The 20,592-nt window shown below is 43.6% G+C and overlaps 1 protein-coding gene across 8 annotated transcripts in view; it reads left to right on the top strand.

Moving 5' to 3' along the window:
- Positions 1 to 479: 479 nt before the first annotated feature.
- SYT16 (synaptotagmin 16) overlaps positions 480 to 20,592 on the top strand; it is a 64,326-nt gene continuing 44,213 nt past the window's right edge. For 2 of the 8 annotated variants that reach the window (XM_079308264.1, XM_079308259.1), the window contains exons 1-2: positions 535 to 774; positions 14,572 to 14,710. Coding sequence is in view for 1 of the 8 variants with exons in the window: in XM_079308266.1 (XP_079164392.1) it covers positions 556 to 639; positions 14,599 to 14,710 (196 nt within the window). In the remaining 7 variants the exon portion in view is untranslated. Of the gene's footprint in view, positions 775 to 14,538; positions 14,711 to 17,849; positions 18,131 to 20,592 lie in introns of those variants that run through there. The other 6 variants (XM_079308266.1, XM_079308261.1, XM_079308262.1 and 3 more) reach the window with 6 other exon arrangements.

Below are 20,592 nucleotides of genomic sequence, written 5' to 3'. Positions count from 1 at the left end.
TGCTGGCACAGCTTTGGCCTTCCAGCCTGGGATCCCCCAGAGATGGAGCAGGGCTTGGCCCCAGGGTGAGCAGGGTTCAGGGAGGGAATGACTGGCTGAGCATGGAAAGTTCAAGGGGCAGGCTGTTCCCTTTGTTCTAGACTGAATGATCCTTATTTTACCCTTTTACTGCAAATCTGTGGGAATCCAGGATGGTAAAGGCACATTTCCAAAGTGGTTCCAAATACTTATTACCAGACTGTGAATTTAAGCCAAGTAATAAATGACTTCTCTGTACAGGAGAGAAAATCACTTACAATTTCCAGTTTCCTGATACATGAATGACAATTATTTTTTTAGCCAAATTTGTCTGCAAGATAACTGTTTGAATAAAGACCTAACACTCATAAGGTGAGAGCAGTAGGAAAGGTGGGGCAGTAGTATTTAAATAACCCCTTTAGGAAGTGGCATAAGCTGCTTTATCTCATTTCCCTGGCTTGCATTCCTTTGGTGGCTGTCACATATTTACCAACCAGCAGCATTCCTTCTTCCTTGGGATGTTAAATCAACAAATACATGCAGAGAAAAGGGCAAGAACACCAGAACCACTCCTGTTTCTCAAACTCAGGACTGTGCCTATCTTCACTTTGCCCAGCTCGTGTGAGTACTACAGATTCTAAGGATTTAGCAGACTGCTCCAGGAAGAACACTTTTCTCAGAACACATTTCAAAGCTTTCTTGGGAAATTCCATCTCTGGTTTGACTCATCTTGCTGCTTTATGTAAGTGTGATTAGGTAAGTCTTGTGTTTGAAATGCTTTGGGGCTGTTTCTTGGTGAGAAGACAGCTTTCCTAGCTTGTTACTTTAGGGACAATTACTGTTTGAAAAGAAAATCCTATGTTACCCTCACTTCTAACTTGGGATTTGCATGCTGCTTTGGTTTCCTTGAAATACAAAGATCTTGGAAATTGCAAGGAATGAAATAAGAGTAAGCCTTTTCTTCTGTTTTCTGCTTTGACATCGTTCTGCTTCCTGCTGTCATTCCAGATTTTATTTTAAGGCAGTAGTAGACCATAATTCTAGATCCATAATGAGTAACAAAAGAGCAGAGTATTTGCATTGCTGTTAAGCAGAGGGCACATCTGATTGCTGTGCAAGAGAAGCCATGGGTGCTTGCAGGTGTTTGTGACTGAGGCTCAAAGAAGAAAGGAATTTAGTGTGCCATGATGGCTGTGGGAAAAAACAGCTGAAGGGATCCCAATAAAATAGTAAACAGATTCCATAGCTTGGCTCAGTGTGTCTGAAAATATCCCAGGAACAGGCTGCACTTTATTCTTGTGGTCCTTTATGTCAAGTGTTTTGCAGAGTGTGGATGTTTGCTCACGGGCTGGAGCACGGTGCTGCAGAAGCCCTTGAAGTGCACAGGATCTATTTTAGTGATCTCCTTTGCATCTGTTCTGGCTAACAGCTGCCTCTGTCTGCCTCCCCCTTCCTTCTCCTGCCTCTGAAGGGGCACAGCCCCTGACAACAGGTGGACATCACAGCTCTTGCTTGAAAAAAGCTCTGGGTAGATGTTTTGAAACCTGTTAATGCAGATGAATCCTCTGAAACAACTTTGGCTGCTTCCATCTGGAGAAGGTCCCTCCATCTGGAGAAGGCCCTTCTCCCAGATTTTGGAGTGTTGGGGTCCTGCCCTGCATGTTGTTTTTACAAGGGAATTATGGAGGGTGACTTCCAAGGGCTGTTTTCTCTGAGATCATTCCTGCTCCCCATCAAATCTGACCACTCTTCTTTTGATTTCTCATGGTCTATAGAGACACATATTTCAGACCTAAGTATCAGGATCCATCTTTCATTCAGTTAGGCTGAGCTTTTCAGTTTTTGGGCTGAACTCAGGTTCAGTAAAACTGAGGAGTGCCTGGACTAGAAGGTGTGATGCATGGAAGAATAAACTGGGAAGGCACACACAGGGAATGAGCTGCTCTCCTGCTCAGTTAAAACGAGCTCTGCTCCCCTCTTCCTTATGCCTGCAGGATTTCATTGCCTTTCCTTTGTCACAGAGCCCTGGGTTAGCTGAGCAATCACTTCACTTCCTTCCTTTCTCCACGCAGCCCTAGTAACTGGTTAACTGGTTTATACCCATGTGGAGAGAGAAATAGTCCCAGGGCCATGGTAGAAGGTGGCAGTAATTGCTCAGCTCTTCACTCAATTAAATACATGACTCTAGAAACTGCTGACATTTCCCCCCCCCCCTCCACAAGCATTTGTTTAATGGCTTTTGTTATTGTTGGAACATATTTTCTCAGGGCGTAGGTCACTTGGTCGATACCAGAAACCAAGAAATCTTCCACAATGCTCTCTCTCTTTGAAATCACACCCTGCTTTATGAGCAGCAGCCTTCTGCTTCAGGCCTCCCTAATAAATGCCAGCAATTCCTCCATCCTGCTCCTCAAGAGCAGGAGCCTGGTGGCAAGCCCAGGTCCCAAAACTGTGGTGGAGCAGCTTGTCTTGTGCAGACATCCTCTGTACCAGGTCAAAAACCATCTGGGGAATCCCTCATGTCACTTGTAGCAACACCAGGAATTAATCTGGCAGCAAATACTCTGTGTGGAATGAAACTCCATGCAGAATCTGTGGTTTTGGGTTTGGAGAGCTATGGCTCTATGGTCCTCTGAGATGCTGTAAATAATGATAGAGGAAGGAAAGGAGATCCTGAATGCCTGTGCTGATTTTGCCAAGTGTCCAGATTAAAAAATATTAAAAAGATGCCATAAATAAATTAGCTAAAAAAACTTTTTGTAAGCTGTAAATAATAAATTTGACTACACTGAAAATTCCTATATATCATGAAAAAACACATGAAAAGTTGAAGTGTTTTTAAAAAAAAATCCTTTGCCCCTGAGGGATTGGGGGTCTCTGTTCTGAGAAATAAAAAAATAAACAGAGACTTTTAATAAAAACAAACAAACAAACAAACAAAAAACCCCGAACACACCCACCCCCCCATCCCCCCCCAAAAAAACCCTACAAAACTTTTAGGGGCAAGCTGTTTAAAGGCAAAAGTAATACCCCATGAGTTTAATGTGACCCATACCAGAGCTCTGGAAGGACTGTAAAAATAGAGTTTCACAATTTGCAGATTTCCCAAGGCAGATGCAAATTGTAAAAGTAAAAACATAAGAAAACTTTATTCTTCTCTTTAAAAATACCTATAACCAAAACAAAAAAAACCCTTCTCTCCCTAAAGAAAACTGAAAGAATTATTTAAATAAAAAATTAATGAAAGTGTCTCTGTATTGTTGTTGATAAGAAATGTAGAAAATAGGGGGGAAGAGAGAGTAATCTAGAAATCTTATTCCAAATTTCTTATTTTTTCTCTATGTTGTGAATGAATTTCCTCTTTCTACCCTTTTAAGTTTTAAGCCTGCCTTGTGTCTTGCTCCTAAATCCTATTAAAAATATTAAATATATTAAAATAAACAAGCCTAAATTAAACCAAGACAATACCAAAGCTAAATCTGCTGCTCAAACACCCTGATTTCCTTTGGCAATTGGCAAGGTCACAGTCAGGGCCATCTTTGGTGATATAGCCCTGGTGGTTGTTAGATGGAAACTGGTGCTTGTTCATGGATGTGAATCTCATCACCACCACTCAGAATTTCTTGTCTGAACAGCAGCAGGACTGTAGAACACTCCTCTCTCCCCCCCTGCTGCTCATGCCTCTTTTTGTGTCCCCTTGGTTTGCTAAATTCCAGACTGATTGTCTGGATTTGTGCCTGGGCTTAAATGCAGGGGGCAGAAACCTTCAGTGGAACTTTAGAAAGGTTGGTCTGGCTACTATTTTATAAAAAAAATAAAAATCAATGACTGGTTGTGCTTTCAAGACAAAATTAGGCACCAAAGCTGCCCCTTTAGCACTGCCAATTAGAAGTTTTAGAAAAAAGCAGGTGCTCTGTGCTGCAGTTTGACAGCAGTCCCAGATCAAGGAAAGGTGAGAGGCATATGCTTGTCTCACTTTTTCTTTTTGGTCAGCAGTTTGCCACTGCTGGTACCTGGATGTGTTTAATGGGAGCTGAAAAAGGGACAAAGCAGCTTCAGAAGGCTCAAAACAAGTAGCACCAACGGCATGTGCAATGCCAATATTGGAAAATTTATTTTAATTCCCAAGGTCAGGGGTTAAGGCATGGGTATTGTGAGGGTCCTGCATCCTGCCAGGATGTGCTGAGTGCAGGTGTGAGGTTGTGTTCCCTTGGCACCCTCCTTCTCCTTTGGTACCTGCCAGAAGACAAGGATCCAACAGATAACAGGTCAGGGAGGAGCCAGGGCTGTGTTCAGAGGGTGCCCTGCTTTCCATTGGCACCTGGCCTGCTCTCCACAGATGGGAAATCGTCTAAATATTAAGAGATTTGGTTTGATTAGCTAAAATCTCCTGTTGGCAGCACATTTCCAGTCCCTGGAGCAGTGGAGATCAGACAGGTTGCCAAGGCAACATTCAGCCTTCAGTGAGAGGTTTACTGTCCTTGGTCAATTGATGGAGTAGGGTTTATTTAGGTCTTTGGAAAAAAACCCAAAGCTGCTGTCCAGACTTTTGCTGTGATGAGTCATTGTGCCTTGGGTCAAATCAGTGAAACTAAAAGCAAGGTTTTGTGGATGAGAAATACAAGTACATGAGAGCATGAAGGTCCCAATTAGATTCTTTTTTGAAGAGGTGAGAGCACTTCAGTTCTGAGTGGAGACAACTTAATCTTTTTCATCCCCCCAAATAAGTGCAACACCAACTGAGGTCCTCCTTTCTCCCCCCTCTCCTCCCATTTCCTCTCTCCCCCAAATGTAAAATAATTTTTTTATTCTCTAGAGGACTATGTGTTCACTGTTGAATTCTTGACTCATATCAGAGGTCCTTCCAGTTTGACCTTTTGTCACTGCTTTGCTTGTTGCTGTCTGCTCCCTTCTCTGTTCCAGAAACCTTGGTAAATTCAGCTTATAAAAGTTTCCATTTTATTACATTATTCCTCCTTTTGTATCACCCAGAGATGGAAATCTCATCATGTCACCACTGTGGCATATGTGGAAAGTCACTGTGTCTCTCATTGCCTGTTGATTGGTCTGGATCCCGAATCAGAGAGTGCATGAGAACAGGAGCATCTCACTGTGACTGTTCCCTGGGTTTACTGACACAGCAGAATCATGCCAGTGGTGGGCACAGCCATCTCTGACATTTTGGAAGGGACCTCATTCAATGTTCTCAGCAGCCAAGGAGGGAAATGATATTGTGCTGAGTGTCAGGCCTTAATTTGCTAAGTTAGTAAAGGTTTCTGCTTTAAAGTAATGCTGGCAGTGACAGGAGAGACTCCAAGGCTACAAGGATAACAGAATCACTGTCTTGGGTTGCCATAAAGGATGTGGCCAGAAATGTGTATTGTCACCATCTGTTAAACCAGGTGGGGCAGTGCCCCTGATCTCCTGGCACATATTCTCTGTTAATGGGCCAGCTTTAAACCAGCTGGGCAATCATCTTTATCTTTTCCACAGCCCATCCTTCCTCCAGGAGATATCTCCTGTTCATGGCCAGTGAGTCCCAGTGCATGACTGATAAAATTCCATCATCCCACTGGGAGATGCTCCAGCCAGGGGGGGAGCCAAGTCTTTCCTGCCTGGATATAAAAGTAGATTTGGAACACCAAAGCAGCCTTTTCCACTGGATTCCAGAGGAAAGCCAGACCTTTCCACATAATCCCTGGACCTTCAGAGGAAACTGCACCTTCTCCAGGAGCACTGCTCCAGCTGAACCACATCTGTCCCTGCAGGAGGATGCAGCCACCATTGAATGGGACTGTGCCACCACCCTGACTGACTGACTGTGCCAGCTTGGATTCTGACTCTGGCAGGGTTTGGGATTGTTCTTTGTAATACTGTATTTCTATTTTAATTTTCCTAGTAAAGAACTGTTATTCCTAATTCCCATATCTTTGTGTGACAGCCTCTTAATTTCAAAATTATAATAATTCAGAGGAAGGAGGTTTACATTCTCCATTTCAAAGAGAAGCTACTGCCTTTATTGGCAGACACCTGTCTCCAAACCAGGACAATCACAGGGAGCTGAAGGTGGTTGTGTGAGAGACACCATCAGAGTGCCCTTTTTGTTTCTCTCTCTGTTGAGATGAACTTGAGCTGTTCTCAGCAGTGGATACCCTGTTAGTTCAGGGAGAAATCACTGTACAAGCAAGACTTGCAAAGAGTCACTGCATGGTTTAACCTGGAGAGCCAGACTGGCATTTTCTGAACATGCAGGTGCTGTTTGTTCTCTTTTGAGTGTGGATCTCAGCTGGTGTCATGCAGCATAGGGAGAAGAGAAGGAATGGAAAAATAACTCCAGACACTGCTTGCTGTGAGGGAAATTCTGGCCTTCTCTATAATGAAACCAAGGCATGAACTTTAGAGACAGTAACTTGTATGTGAGAGGGAAAAAATTTAAAAGGTGCAGGAGCATTTAAAAGTCTACATTGGCATCCTTATTTATGTATCCTTTTTGAGAGGATGGCAGCTGATAGATGTGTCACTGTGATGCTGCACAGTTATCTTCTTTCCCTGTCTCAAAATACTGCATTAGTGATACCATGGCAACAAAGAAGTTTTCTTTAAGAAAAGGGGGAAAAAAAAAAGCGTGACTTCAGTGTTCAAGAGAGGTGGCAGACTGACAGCCCTAGTCTTCCTTTTCTGCCAGTAAGGCAGTGTTGGTGTTAGCTATGACAAAAGGTATCAGATTATGATCTCTGTGTTGTACTGTGACTGAAAACAAACCTGGGACACCATCAAAGACAAACCTACTACAGGCTGAGAGCCTTTTGGGAAAAGGTGCTCTTTTTGGACAGTTAAATTCTGTTTAAATTATAAATTTTTCTAAGTGCATCATCTTGAAAAACATTTCCTAGACCCAACTTGTGTCCTCTTTCAGGACTGTATTATTCTCTGAGCAATCTCTGAGAAAAAACAGCTTTCTCTTGCTATTGTGGTAGTTTTTTCCAGAGGCTGGAAAGTCAAAGGGTATCTGGAAATGACAAGTTGAGATCTCCATCCTGTTGATTTATTTGCATTTGAGTACAGCTCTCATCTCTAACATGAAATCCCTAAGCAGCAGGAGATTGGCTTTTGGGGACTAGATTCTTTAATTTGCTCTAATTCAAATTGTATTTATCATTATCACTATAGCCATTTCCTTGTTTTCCTGTGTCTCAGGTGAAAGCTTTGACCCCCAAGGTAGCTCACTGCTTTGTGTGACAGCTGGTTTTACAATGGAAAATAGTTCCAAGAGTGAAAATTTTTGGCATAGCTCAGAGATTAGAGGGAATATTGAGACGGAGAAGAAATGGCAGAGCAAACTCTTGATTGTGAGGGTACCTCATAGACTGTGGGCTGGGAAAGTGATTTTCTACTTGGTTCCAGTTTTTCTCCAGGCCTGGATGGGTGTGAGCTTCCTTTTGCTGTCCCCATCAAATCTGTCCAGCCTTGATATGGAAGGGATCAGCTTTCAGTTCATGAATGACAATTCAGGTTTTGTGCTGCTCAAATTCTCAGTCTCCCTGGCCCCATTAGCTTCAGTGAATATTGAATATTGTGCAGAGCTATTTTTATGGTTATTACTAAAAATGATAATGAACCTCTGGATCACTCTTGCAAGTGACCTCCACCAGACAGTGTGAATTCTCTCTGTCCATCAGGACACATTTCTGCTCCCTTGTTCCAGCTGTGTTTGTGGTGTGTTTGCTTAGAGATGGAGGAATGAGGAGAGAGCCAGGACTCCTCTGGATGCAGAACTTCAGGTGTCATTGTTTGCAGAGGCTGTGTACTTGAACTAATGCTCCACACTTGTTTGAAACACATCCAGCAAAACTAATACTTCATCTTTGCTAGTTGAAAAGTGCCTTTTGCTGAAGGCAGAATATTTCACAGAGCTGTGTGTGCTCAGTTACAAAAGTCATCAAGGGCATTGCTAAAAGGCCAGGATGGGTTTTTTGCTGCTGGGAAAAAGAGTGCTGCCACAGGGTCATGCACAGCAAAACACAGAGCAGCCTTTGTAGGGTGGAAAATCTGGCCTCAAGGAAAGCCTTTGGAAATTGGGCCTGTGGCTCTCTCAGGCTGGCTGCTTTGAGGTTTGCCCTCCAGTCTCTATGTCTTGGTCATTTATCTGTAGCAGGTTCTAAGAGAAATCCAGACTGCATCCTGAGAATTCAAGTCTGAGTCTGGCTTTTACGAGCAGATTTTATTTTTTTAAGAGAAAAATCAAATCTGCTGCTACTTCTGGCATCAATACAGGCTGCACACTGAGCCAAGCTGAGGGTAACAAAGGGTAGAGGTTGCCCTCCTCTAGTACTGCATCTTAGACATGGTACTGGGAAAAGGAAAATGTAGGTTGAAGGGAGAATTTATCTCAGGATTTCAATTTCTAAGGGGAGAACACTTGCTGAATACCTGTCTTTGTGTCTCCTGTTGTGCCTTCAATTCAGTGTGGCCTGAAGGTTTTGAGCACATCTACTGGATCCCATCCCTTGTAGAATCAGAGGATGCAGCTCCCCAGTTTTGGGGGGGAAAATGCCAATTCTGTGGCTTTTGTGTGACCCAGTATGATTGAGGAGAGATGCCTGAAATCCTGTGACTGTCCCCATGATGTCACCTCTAGATGAAGCCTCAGCTTTGGGGTGAAATTTTGGGTAATTCTAGGTACTGAAATACCTCTGTAGATGGATGTAACTTGTATTGATTGTTCTCTTGGGTCAAAATTCCACTTTTTGGGGTTGTGCCTGTGCATGGCTCCTGCTCTGTGGAGCAGTTTTGTTGGTGCTTCCCTGCATCAGAGACCTGCTGGGGGGATAAATGCATTGAAGCCTGCAAGGTGTTTGGGTGGCTCTGTGGGTGGTAGAAGAGAGGGAAATAAAGTTGATTCACTGTCTTTGAGACCTTTGAAATTGCCTATGCCAGAGGTCATATGGGTAGCTTAAATCTTTGAAGATCACCTACAAATACATCAGCTGCAGCTACAAGTGGGCCCATTCCTCCATCCTTTGCTCAGACAAAATTGGCAGTCAAATAAATAGAGGTATAGTCAGGTCATAAGTGCTTTTCAGTTCTTCATATTCCTTATATAAAAGGACTGGAGAATCTCCTCATTCTTGCTATCTATAAATCAGCACATAAAAATAAAGTGTGTGAAACCCAGCCTCTATGCAGGGCAAGTTCTCCTGTCTTGGATGGGAGTTTCATTCCTGCTACAGCACCAAATGTGGTCTGATTGCATTTCTGATAATATATTTGTGCATCACCTTGAGGAGAAAAGGGGGAATTATACAACTGTTCCCTCACAGTGCTGCTAGAAAGGGTCTGGCTTTGTCTCCTTTGAAATAGATATCAGGAGAGAGCTGCAATCCTGTGAAAACACACATTTATTTCTGAAGTGTTTGTGCATTGTGTGTGTGGTGCACATGAATAGAATTGCCACCTGTCCAAGGCTGATAAGGACAAGCAATGGTCATGTTCTTGCAGTTTGCTGTGTGAAAAATCAGCACCTACATCTCCCCTCAGTCTGAGTTTATGAAATGCTGAATGCAAGGAGCTGCTTCACCATTTGTGGCACTTTCTGAGTTTGCATAGATGAGGATTTATTGGAGATTTTTTTAATAATGAATACAGTGTTAGCCATGGCTTCTGAAAACCCTGTACCTTTTTCTTCTGTTCTGCTGTCTCAGGAAGACCCCATTAGTTATCCTTTTCCTTTAGGAATCCAGATTTGGCTGTGCTTTCCTTGATAACCTTACCCTCAGCTTGTGAGTAGGCAAAGTGACAAAATTCTGATACCCACGTGCTTTGTGCACTGAGTAGAGGAAGTGACTGAGGAAGCTGCTTGGTACTTCCATTGCACCCTGCAGGGAACTTGTCCTTGCAGTGGGGCTGCTGCCATCATTCCATCCCCCATAACTTCCCTTCAGTGTTTGCTGAGCCTTTCCAAGCACGAGGATGGACTCCTGGGCTTTGCTGGGCTGTGACACTGCTGATAGGGATGAGGATATGTAGATATGCAAGTAGGTGGAAACTCTCTAATACATCATAATAGCAATAATAATAATGTATACTTGCACTGCCTTGCAGCTCTTGCTGGAACTTCTGCCCACGCACCAGCCTACTTGGTTCACAATGCAGTGTGCATGCTAGACAATTAGTGGCTGATAATGAAAAATGTCATGGGAACCAGCAGGAAAATCATAGCTTACTGCAAATATATAATGAAATGCAATTAGCACAGACAGCAAAACAGACAATTTATGGTTTCTCTTTTTTTTTTTTTTTTCATAATTAAAAAGTACAAGTAAACATTCCTTTTTCAGGAAGTTTGGTATCAAATGAAATTAAAGAACTATTGTCTGGAATAGTATTTTATGCAGAATTTAACCATTGCACATCAGAATGGATTAAGAGCTTGCTAGTTGCACACTCTCCAAGTGAATTTACTATGGAACTTCTTGTGTTCATTGCCCTGGTCCATTGGGAGAGGCCAGGTCTGGTAGCAGGATTGCTGTGAAACCAGCTACAGGCTGGGTACAAACCCAAAACCCAGCTGGATTCAATGCATGCAAACCCCTTGCCAACACTTCTCTCTTGTCCTGCTGGACAGACTCTCCCTGAAATCATCTTGTAGTGTGAATGTGGTTTTGAGGAGAAGTTGGAGCAGGAATTTCATTATAGTGCCTTGTGCTCCCTACGCACTCTCTCTGATTTTTTCTTCGAGCTCACAGAGGCAGAATGAGTAGACCCACTGTGGCACAAAGATGTCTATGACATTTATTTCTTGTCTTAAAAATGAGTAAATGGAGGAGGATCCTGACTGAATGTTCACATCCCAAAGTATGTGGTGGTCAGCACCTCCCAGGGTTTGGACCAAGAGTTGGGTGCCTCACTGTGGCACATTTTCTCTCTCCAGGAACAACCTGTCATCCATTGGTGTGAGGATGGACATTGCACCTGTATGACTGTCCTTGTTGGACGGACAGGTATCTGCCAATAAAGGCAGGAGCTTCTCTTTGAAATGGAGAATGTAAACCCCCTCCCTCCAAATTATAGTAATTTTGAAATTAAGGGGCTCTCAGGCAAAGATATGGGAATTAGGAATAACAGTTCTTTACTGGAAAAATACGAATAGAAATACATTATTACAAATAAAAAATCAAAAACACTGCCAGAGTCAGAATCCAAGCTGACACCCGTCAGTCAGTCAGGGTGGTGGCACAGTCCCATTCAATGGTGGCTGCATCCTCCTGCAGGGGCAGATGTGGTTCAGCTGGAGCAGTGCTCCTGGAGAAGGTGCAGTTTCCTCTGAAGCTCCAGGGATGATGTGGAAAGGTCTGGTTTTCCTCTGGAAACCAGTGAAAAGAAGGTATCTTGGTGTCCAAAATCTCATTTTTTATCTGGGTAGGAAAGGCTTGGCTCCTGCCCTGGCTGGAGCATCTCCCAGTGGGATGATGTAATTTTATCAGTCATGCACTGGGACTCACTGGCCATGAACAGGAGATATCTCCTGGAGGGAGGATGGGCTGTGGAAAAGATAAAGATGATTGCCCAGCTGGTTTAAAGCTGGCCCATTAGCAGAGGATATATGCCAGGAGATCAGGGGCACTGCCACACCTGGTTTAACAGATGGTGAGAGAATACACATTTCTGGTCACATCCTGTATTGCAACCCAAGACAGTGACACATTCCAGCAATGATGAAACACAAGGGATGTGTGTGCATTTCTGCTACTTTTGTTCCTCAGCACCTTTCAGACCCAGACAGCCACTACAAGCCAGAACAGAGCCTTGCTCCAAACCAGTTTTACAGACATCTCCCAGGCACAGCTTTACTTTGGAGTTTTAAAGGCAGGTGAGGGATCTGAGGTCTGTGGGTAGCTGGCTGATGCTCTTTTCCATGTAGGAAGAGTCTGTGCAGTCCCTTCTTGCCTGTGCTCCCAGAAATTTTGCCTCTATGTGGACATCTTTAGTACTTGACTTTAAAAACTTCCTCCTGGAAGCTGCTGCTGGGCCTTTGGTGAGCTTTAGGTGATGCCTTTTATATTTCTGCCCCAAAGAGTAGGAGAAGCTGTAAGAGTTGTCCCAAGTCCTATATCCCTGAGCTGCTACTCTGTAGTTCCTCTGTATCTGACCAGGAAACACGAATTAGAAGGGCAATAACACTATTGTGCCAGCCTGAGTTACTTTAGAACAAATATATAGCAGGTGATCAGTTGTCTCCAAGCTTTTCTCCAGGATGCCTGTCTAGTCAAAGATCTGTTTCTTCTTCTGGGATTTTGCAAGGTATTTGAAGGCTGTTGGGGAGAAGGGACACCTTGAGGATTTTTCTCCAACTAGAGGTTGTTCAGTGTTTGAAAGCAAGTGTTGAATAATTTATATTTAAAAATACTGGTGGTTTGTTTGTGCCCTGTCTGAGAAGGGGAAACACTGGTGTCTCCTTGGGCTCACTGAGATTTTTATGAAATAAAACAAATGGTAACAGTGGTGTCCTTGCTGTACACATCCTCTCGTGTGCTGAGTGATCCCATATGTTTTATGTATGAGGTAGAACATTATCCTTTCTCCTGCTTATTCTCAAGAAGAGGGCAAGTCAGTGATGGGATGCAGTCAGGCTTTCATGTATATTCTGGGGTTATGGCTACTTTGATTTATACTCGTCTCCTTTGATCTATCCTTGGCTCCAGCAGCCATTTAGTGGTGACTTCAGCAGCTGAAAATAGCCAGAGCCAATGTCTCACTCAGCCACCCTCACATCCCCAGCCCTGCTCCCTGGGTTGAGGTGTGAAGGCAAAATGGGTCTGAGATGTGCCAGCCAAATTATCTGGGGAAGGTATGGCAGCAAATTGCAGTGCTGGCAGGCTCAAGGACAGCTTGGGGTGGGCTCTGAGCATCCTGGGGGAAGCTGTCCTGTACATATCAGGAGGATTGGAATTAGGAGATCTTTAAAGAGCCTTCCAACCCAAACCATTCTATGATTCTCTGAATTTTCTGTGCCCATGCAGAATAGAGCAATGAACGTGTAGACTTCACCTTGCTGTCATTTAAGCTGCTGTGATTCAGTGAATATTTCTGTTCCTTCCTCAAGCTGGGATGAGGAAGGTCAGAGCCACCTCCAGAGTTTGTGTAACACATATTCCTCTGGGTTCAGTCCCAGCCACTCATTTGTTTTGCATGTGGGCTGCTGCTATACATTGGTGATTTTTATTTCCTGTTGAGACATGCTGGCTTGTATTTAAGTTTTATAAATCCCCTTGGTAGCAGTTATAGGTTGCACTATCAAGGCTGTAACTGGGGACAGTGTAGCTCTTCTAGCCCAAGTCTTTTGCTGAGTCAAGCCTTATAAATTCCCTATTGGATGTTCCAGAGGCAGGGCTGGCTCTGTTTACATCCTTTCATGCTGCTTATCTCATCTGTGAGCTGCAGTTTTGTAATCACAGGCATCCCTGGTGTGCCACTGATGCTGCTGATGTTTCATTTTTATGGGGTCTTTGACTTGAATTGAGCAGCTGAACTTCACCCCTTCCTGGTGAAGTAATTACCAGAATAACAAGCCAATTTTTTTTTTTTGCAAATGACGCTGAAAGTTTTTGACACATGCGCCCTTGCCACCCACATCAAGTGATGTATGTGGTGTTTGTCCCTTGTTTTGGCATTTTGATATGTGTGAGAGAGGTGAAATGGCTTTAAAAGCTTTTTGCTGGCGCCTGTGGTTTGTTGCAGACCCAATGGTACAGGCAGAACATGATAAATTGAAATCTGTTTCTTTACAGTTTGACATAGGGATGTTAATGTTCAGGGCTGGGACACCAGCTAGGGCAAAACCACTGTGCTCATTACCTGTGGCCAAACCTGACACTTGAGGAGCTAAACTGAATTTCCTGAGCTGCAGGCTAATATTTTGGTTTTTTCTCCAGAAAATAATGGTAATTATGTAGTACAGTAATATACTCCCTACTTAAGGGTAAAATAGCAGTTGAATGAGGATCATAGGCTATACATTAACCTGGCTCTTAGTAAATGCAATGAAGTTAGTGAGTACCATTATGTCTAATCTGATTGCTTTAAAGAAAATACATAAATTGCATAAAGTGTTGGGGTCTTAATGACCAGCTACCCTTTCTTGGCTGGATCCTTGTTGTAGTACAGATGGAGAATGCCTCTCTTGGAGCTGGTAGAATTCTGCTTTCCTGGAAAAATTTACTAAAATCACTTGGTGTCTTCCCAGTGCTGGAACTCCTGCTGTGACAGAAATGAAGACCTTGATTGGAACCAAGTCTGTGTCATGTACATCCTTAGTAGACCAGATCAATGTGTTAAATGGATGTTGAATCCAAGCCCAAATTCTGCTGGATTTCAGTTCTATTTCTTCTGCAGAGAGGATGGGGAAGCAGAGCCATGGATACAGCTGTGCTTAAACCACATTTTCTCTAAGCAGTTTTTTCCTGGCTGTGCCAACAATTTTTTTTTTATTATTTTTTTTTTTTTTTTACTTTCTGTTCTTAGTTACTTCTGACTCCGCAGGTTCTTTGTCTGCAGTTGGAGCCTTCATCATCCTCCCTGCAGTCCTCTTCATCAACAAGAAGCTCTGCTGTGAACTGTGGTGGGCTCCCATGCCTGGAACAGCAAGGGAGAAGAAAACACTGTGAAGAAAAGTCCAGAGCTCATGAAGACCTTGGTGAGTGTCCTAGTATTTCACTGCCTTCGATGTACAGAGTCTTCTGGAGGCCTTGATAGCTGGGAGGACAGACACAGACCCACTTGTCTTTGTCTCAGGTTGTTTGAGTGGAAATGTCCTAGGTTACAATGTAAAAATATGCCCAAAAGTGTGTATTCTATCACCATCTGCTGAAACCATGTGGGGCAGTGATTCATATCTCTGTGGAAGATATCCTCTGCTAATGGGCCATCTGTTAAAGAACATTGCCCCATCTGGTTTTATTTTTCCCACAATCCATCCTTTCTCTGGGAAGATATCTCCTGCTAATGGGCCATTGAGTCCCAGTGCATGACTGATAAAACTACATCATCCCACTGGGAGATGCTCCACCCAGGGGGAGGAGCCAAGTCTTTCCTACCTGGATAAAAACTGAGATTGGAACACCAAAGCAGCTCTTACCTACTGGTTTCTAGAGGACAAGAGCTACCAGCATCAGTGCCAGGATTTTTACAGGATCACTGCTTCAACATGACACTTTGTCTGGACTGCTACCACCACCCTAACTAGCGGGGTGTCAGCTTGTATTCTGACTCTGTCAGTGGTTTTTCTTTTGTACTATTACATGTGTTTTATTTTTTCTCTTTTTTCCTACTAAATTGTACTTCTGACTTGGAGTCTGTCACTGGTTTTGATTTCAAAACCTTTACAGGAGAACAGTAAGGTTTTGGGTAATAACTTCCCAAATTTCATCATAAGGATATGTGATTGCTACCATGTTCTCGCTGTCCTTGTTGTCTGGAGTAATGTCTTGAAAAATGAAAGTCAGCACTGGGGAAAGAGGCACACTCCAAGCTCTGTCTGTTGTGGGAGTGTTTTGTTTATCCAGTGAGGAGCAAAATGTGAGTGTTTCAGAGTAACAACTGTGCCTTTCTGCTCATGAAGGACTTGTCCTGGTTTCCTTGTAGTAGCTACTGCACACTCCATGTGTTTGTTGTGCTCTGGAAACACCATGTCTTGGGTAAACCCATAAGTCCTGGAATAAAAACAGCTGGAAATTTTACTATGTTAGAAAAAGAACATTTTAATTTTTCTCAGCCATCAAAAACGCATCCGTTCCGGTAATGTTGGCAACTGCAAATTTGGTAATTTCTTCCTGTAATTGTTTGTAAATTTGCATGCCATAAGTGTATAATCACTGAGACAGCCAAGAAGAGGCTTCAGAAGCCTCCCAATTGAGAGGTCTGCTTCTCAGTGGCTCAGTCTTAAATCTAACGGCAGAAGAACACAATCCCAAAACACAGAGCTCATGCAAGGTTATTTTATTGTTCATTTTGCCTTGTGCCTCAGTGTGGCTGTTGCAAAGGACGTGATCTGGTTCTACTTTGAGACTCCAGGACTCATGGGCAGCAGAAGTCTTGGATGCTATCTGTGGTAGGAACTCAGTGGGACTAATTCTTGCTAAACTCATTATTGAGCCAGGGACAGGCACCAAAAAGGTGCAAGTACAAATGGTACTTGAAATTATTCCCACCCACGCCCCTCTCGACTGAAAGTCCTAACTTCAGTGTTTCTAAACAAAGACTATGGGGTTTTTTAATAAGTTTCCTTCATCGATATTATTTTTAAGTCTTTTTCCCCTTCTCTTCGCCTCCCATCAAGTGGTGTAAAAATGTGGCTTTTATTTCAGTTTTTAAGATGACACATCTCCCAGGAGCGTGTGGGTGTTGACATTCTATGGAGCTGTCACAGGCTATCATGTAAACATGTATTTGCAATGCTTTTTAAAATGTGAATTATTAATAAACAGAGTGGCTTACTTTTTTTTTTTTTTTTTTTTTTTTTTTTTTTTTTTTGGTGTTTGTTGCTTCCAGATTTTGAAGGACAAGAAATTGCTTCCCAGCTGACACTCTCTGCAATTTTCATTTCAGACTAAATCTCATGTGTCTGAGTGATAAACCTTTGAAAACATGGGCTTATAATGGAAACACTAAGTCAACTTTAACTACAGCTGTGCCGTGCAAGAAAAATACCACATACATTAATGAGGTGCTAAATCTGATACGGCAGAGGAATGTGTTGTAATCATTAATTACAATGGAAGCTTAAAGCTGGAGTCTGCTTTTTCCGTTCAAATAAAATCATCTTGGCGAGTTGGAGCTGAGAGTTATTTAAAAATATCACCTCTATATTTAGTTTAAATTTCACCGTGGTGTCTTGGTACTTGTAAAGTCAATATGGAATCTGTGTGTAGGAAATGCCAGTGCTTTTAAAGGACAGCAGCATGAGGGAATATATTAAACCCTGGGCTAACTCAGTGTGTCATATGGCGAATGTAGAAACCTGGAGGCTGAGCTTGGGCAGGGAAGCCAGGGAAGGCTGTTCCAGCACTCTGAGGGAGCTCTCCCAAGAGGAGTGTTGACAAGCAAGAGTTTGCTTGAAATTCAGAATCTGGCTTTGCTGGGTGGAAGGAGCAGGATGGGGAGCGTTTAAAACATGCAGTTCATTGGTTGGCATCAACTTTTCCTCTTTTCAGCTTTTTTCTTCTGAGCTGTGCATGTTGCAAGGAGATCCTGATTCCAAGGACTCTGGTGCTCTTTAACATGCAGCCCACTAATGGTTGCTCTTCCCAGTTCTAAGCTCTCAAACTGGGGAAAGATTTTCCACACCTGGAATTACGAGTGCTTAGAACGTATCTATCTAAATAAGAGAGCAGGAATTTTGCATGATTGTGACATCTGCTATGGGATGAACCCCCACATGCAATAGCAGAGGTGAATGAAGGCTGTGTCCTGGGGGGGGGTGTATGGGTTCAGTTCATGAGCTGCTCCTCTTGCCCTTGAATCCTTGGAGCTTTGAGTTGTCCACCAATGAAGAAGGGAGTTGGTAGAGAAACATGAGCAAATCTGTCTACTTTGCAGGTGTGCAGGGTGACATTTAGAAAATGTACAGTAAAATGTCAGAGCCTCTGTTTTGTTGTTGTTTTTGCTTTCCTGTATAGAGCCTGACCTCAGAACAAGGCAAGTGTCAGAATGAAATAGGTGTTCCCATCATCATGGCTCTAGGATACATCTGGCTGGTTTGTTCCTGATTTAATTTTAATTGCACAGTTTGTGTCTCTATGGAGGGACAAAGATAAAGAAAAGATCATTGTGAAAATGAAGATTTTGTTGAAAACCTTTCAGGAGACTTCAGGGCAAAGACTCTTAATTACTGGGACAAAATGTTTGGCAGATTAGACTTCAATGGATCCTGCTCTTGCCTGGTTTGTTGATCTTAATGACGAGTCCATCCCTTGAGCAGGGATGTGCTGCCCTGGTTTCCTCTCACTCAGCTGCAGGACTCCCTTCACTGGGAGGGCTGCAGCTCATCTGGACACAGCCAGCCTGTATTTAGGATGCACATGGCACTGTAGGGGAGAGCTCAGAGCAGGCTGCAAAGGTAGAGAAGCTGGTAACCCCATACCTGGCAGGAAGGTGGCACAGAACTTATCAAACCCAAGCATGTGCAGAAGGAAGAGGTGGTGGCATGAAGCAATCCTGGTCTTTCTGGAGTGATGCAGAGCCTTTGTATCATGTGCAGAGCTCCTTAGTGAGGGGAAGATTAGCTGCCATACCTTTAGAGACAGCTGGAGTGGTGCTTCACAGCACTGGTGGTCTTTCGGGCACTGGGAGAGTGTGTATGGGAAATGGCCCCTTGGATCCTCTCTCCACAAAAGGAAGGAGGATCCTCCCTTGAGCAGAGGCTTGGGAGAAGTCAGTGAGGTCTCATGTGAGACCTTTTGATGCTGTGGTGGTTTGGTATCCCAGTCTGCATTGTGAATTTTGGGACCAACAGGAGGTGGTGATGTTCCTGTGCATGGTGTTTATAATGCTAGGGAGCACTTTGCTTCAAAAGTTTAATGTGTGAAGTGAATTTCCCAGGTACATGTGAAATGCTGGGTAAACCTTTGTGTAAAGAGCTGTAACCAGCCACATGCTTCACTGCTGTGGCTCAAGGGAGTGAAGGGCTCTCTTCATTCTACACTGTCATCTTTTCATAATGATGTGACTTGAGACTGGGAAAGAAATTGTAGCTTAGCACACTGCTCTTTATATGGAAATATCCCTGTTGTGCCTTGCCTTGAACACTTGTTAAAGATGTACTCTTGATGTGTGTAAACAGCATAAATATGATGAGGTTTGAAGGAAGATCTTTTTTTTTTCCTTTCATTTTTTCTTCAGTTTTATCAGCCTCAAGAGCACTTTCATTTCACGTTCTCAAGCTGTTCTGCACAGCCACTGTTCCAGCCTCTGGGGCTAGCTGCACACTTAAAATAAAGAAATGGAGATGGAGTTCTCATATAAACCACTCATCTCCCATAGCCAAGGCTTTAAGGAAAGCATCAACACCTCGAGCACTCACCAGGGCTGGAATGTTAGCAGTGCTGCCTGGGTGCTGCCTCTCACTGCCAGAGCTGCCCTGGGGACCCATCACATGCAGTGAGTGGGGCTGTCACATGCAGCAGAGGCAGAGATTCATGTTTAGAAATAAGAAATGTGGGGGAGTGTGACAGCACCAGTCTGGCCTCCTCCAAAGTTGTGGAAAACCCAGGGGTGTACTTCTACAAAGAAATAGAGTAGTGGTTGGTCCTTCTAACTCTGATACTGAGTCCCCAGTAGCTCCACTGTCCTTGGCAAGAGAAGATTGAGAGTGAACCTGAGGCTGTTTTGTCAGCTGAGGTTTGTAGCTCAGATTCCTTGACCAAGCAGTGGCAGGAAGGAGAGAAGCTTGTGAGAGGGAAGTTTCTCAGTGCACAGATGAAGCTGCTCTTCTAAATTGCTTTTTCTCTCAACTGCCTCTATTGAGGCACGTAGGAAGAGTGGCTGGCCATGGGACAGTGTGAGTGCTGCTACTGGTGCCTGCCCTAGAGGCTGGAGAGCCTGGTTTGCAACAAACTGAATTAAATGAAGGATTAGACTAGCTGAGGGGGCAATCCCTGAGTCAGTTTGCTCAGATCTGTGTCACCAAATTCCTTCAAATCCCTCGAGTCTAGGTCTGTTTTTCCCAGTAACCCCTCAGCCTCCCAGCATTTCTGGCTGGACTGGTGCTTGACTTGGAAGTGAGAGGAGATGGGAGCCACAGACCAAGCCATGTGTGCACACAAAGATGGACCACCAGGAATCACTCACAGTGGTTTTTGTCTCCCAAACAGCACTGTCTGCTCTTGGTGGTCCCCACAGAGCAATTCCCACAGGCTCTGTGAGGATGGAGTGTGTGCGTAGGGGGAGGAGTAACAGGAACTGGGTGACTCCTCTAAATGTTTCTAAAATAACTTCATTTTGTTAAACAGCTAGACATGCTCTCCCACTGCTAATTTCCATGCAAGTAATTGCTCTGATTGACCCTGGTTTGCTCACTTGCTGCAGGCTGGGATGGGATCTGCCCCAGGGAGCAGCACAGGTGGGTGGGGTGCAGTGGTGGTGTAAACTGGTGTTTCTCCAGCCTTTTGACCTTGTGATTTCCTTTTGGCTATTCTGCCTTCATGCAAGCTGACAAATGGCAGCAGCTCAATTACAGAACTTGCTGTAATTTCTGACTGCAGGTTTCTTCATTCATTCTCCTAATCCAGTAATTACAGATGTTTCTCACTCTTTCAGCCTGAAAGAGCACAGTTTCCACTACTAACACCACTTTTCTAATACTCCAGTGATTTGTGAATTTCTTTATGCCCTTTATGTAACCCTCGGCTGGAGAAGTATAAATGGAGTTATTCATTGCTGCTTTTTGAACAACCATTTGGCATGGAACATTAGGGGCTTTTTTGTGCCTCTGGTGACAAGTAGCTCTTTAAATGCAAAGGGCTTTATTTTGATTTGAAGGATGTGACTGCCTTCAGTGGAGTGACTCTGGATTTAACATCA

This window comes from Erithacus rubecula, assembly GCF_903797595.1.
Source record: "Erithacus rubecula genome assembly, chromosome: 6".
Classification (NCBI taxonomy): Eukaryota; Metazoa; Chordata; class Aves; order Passeriformes; family Muscicapidae; genus Erithacus; species Erithacus rubecula.
This window is presented reverse-complemented; position numbering and strand designations above follow the sequence as displayed.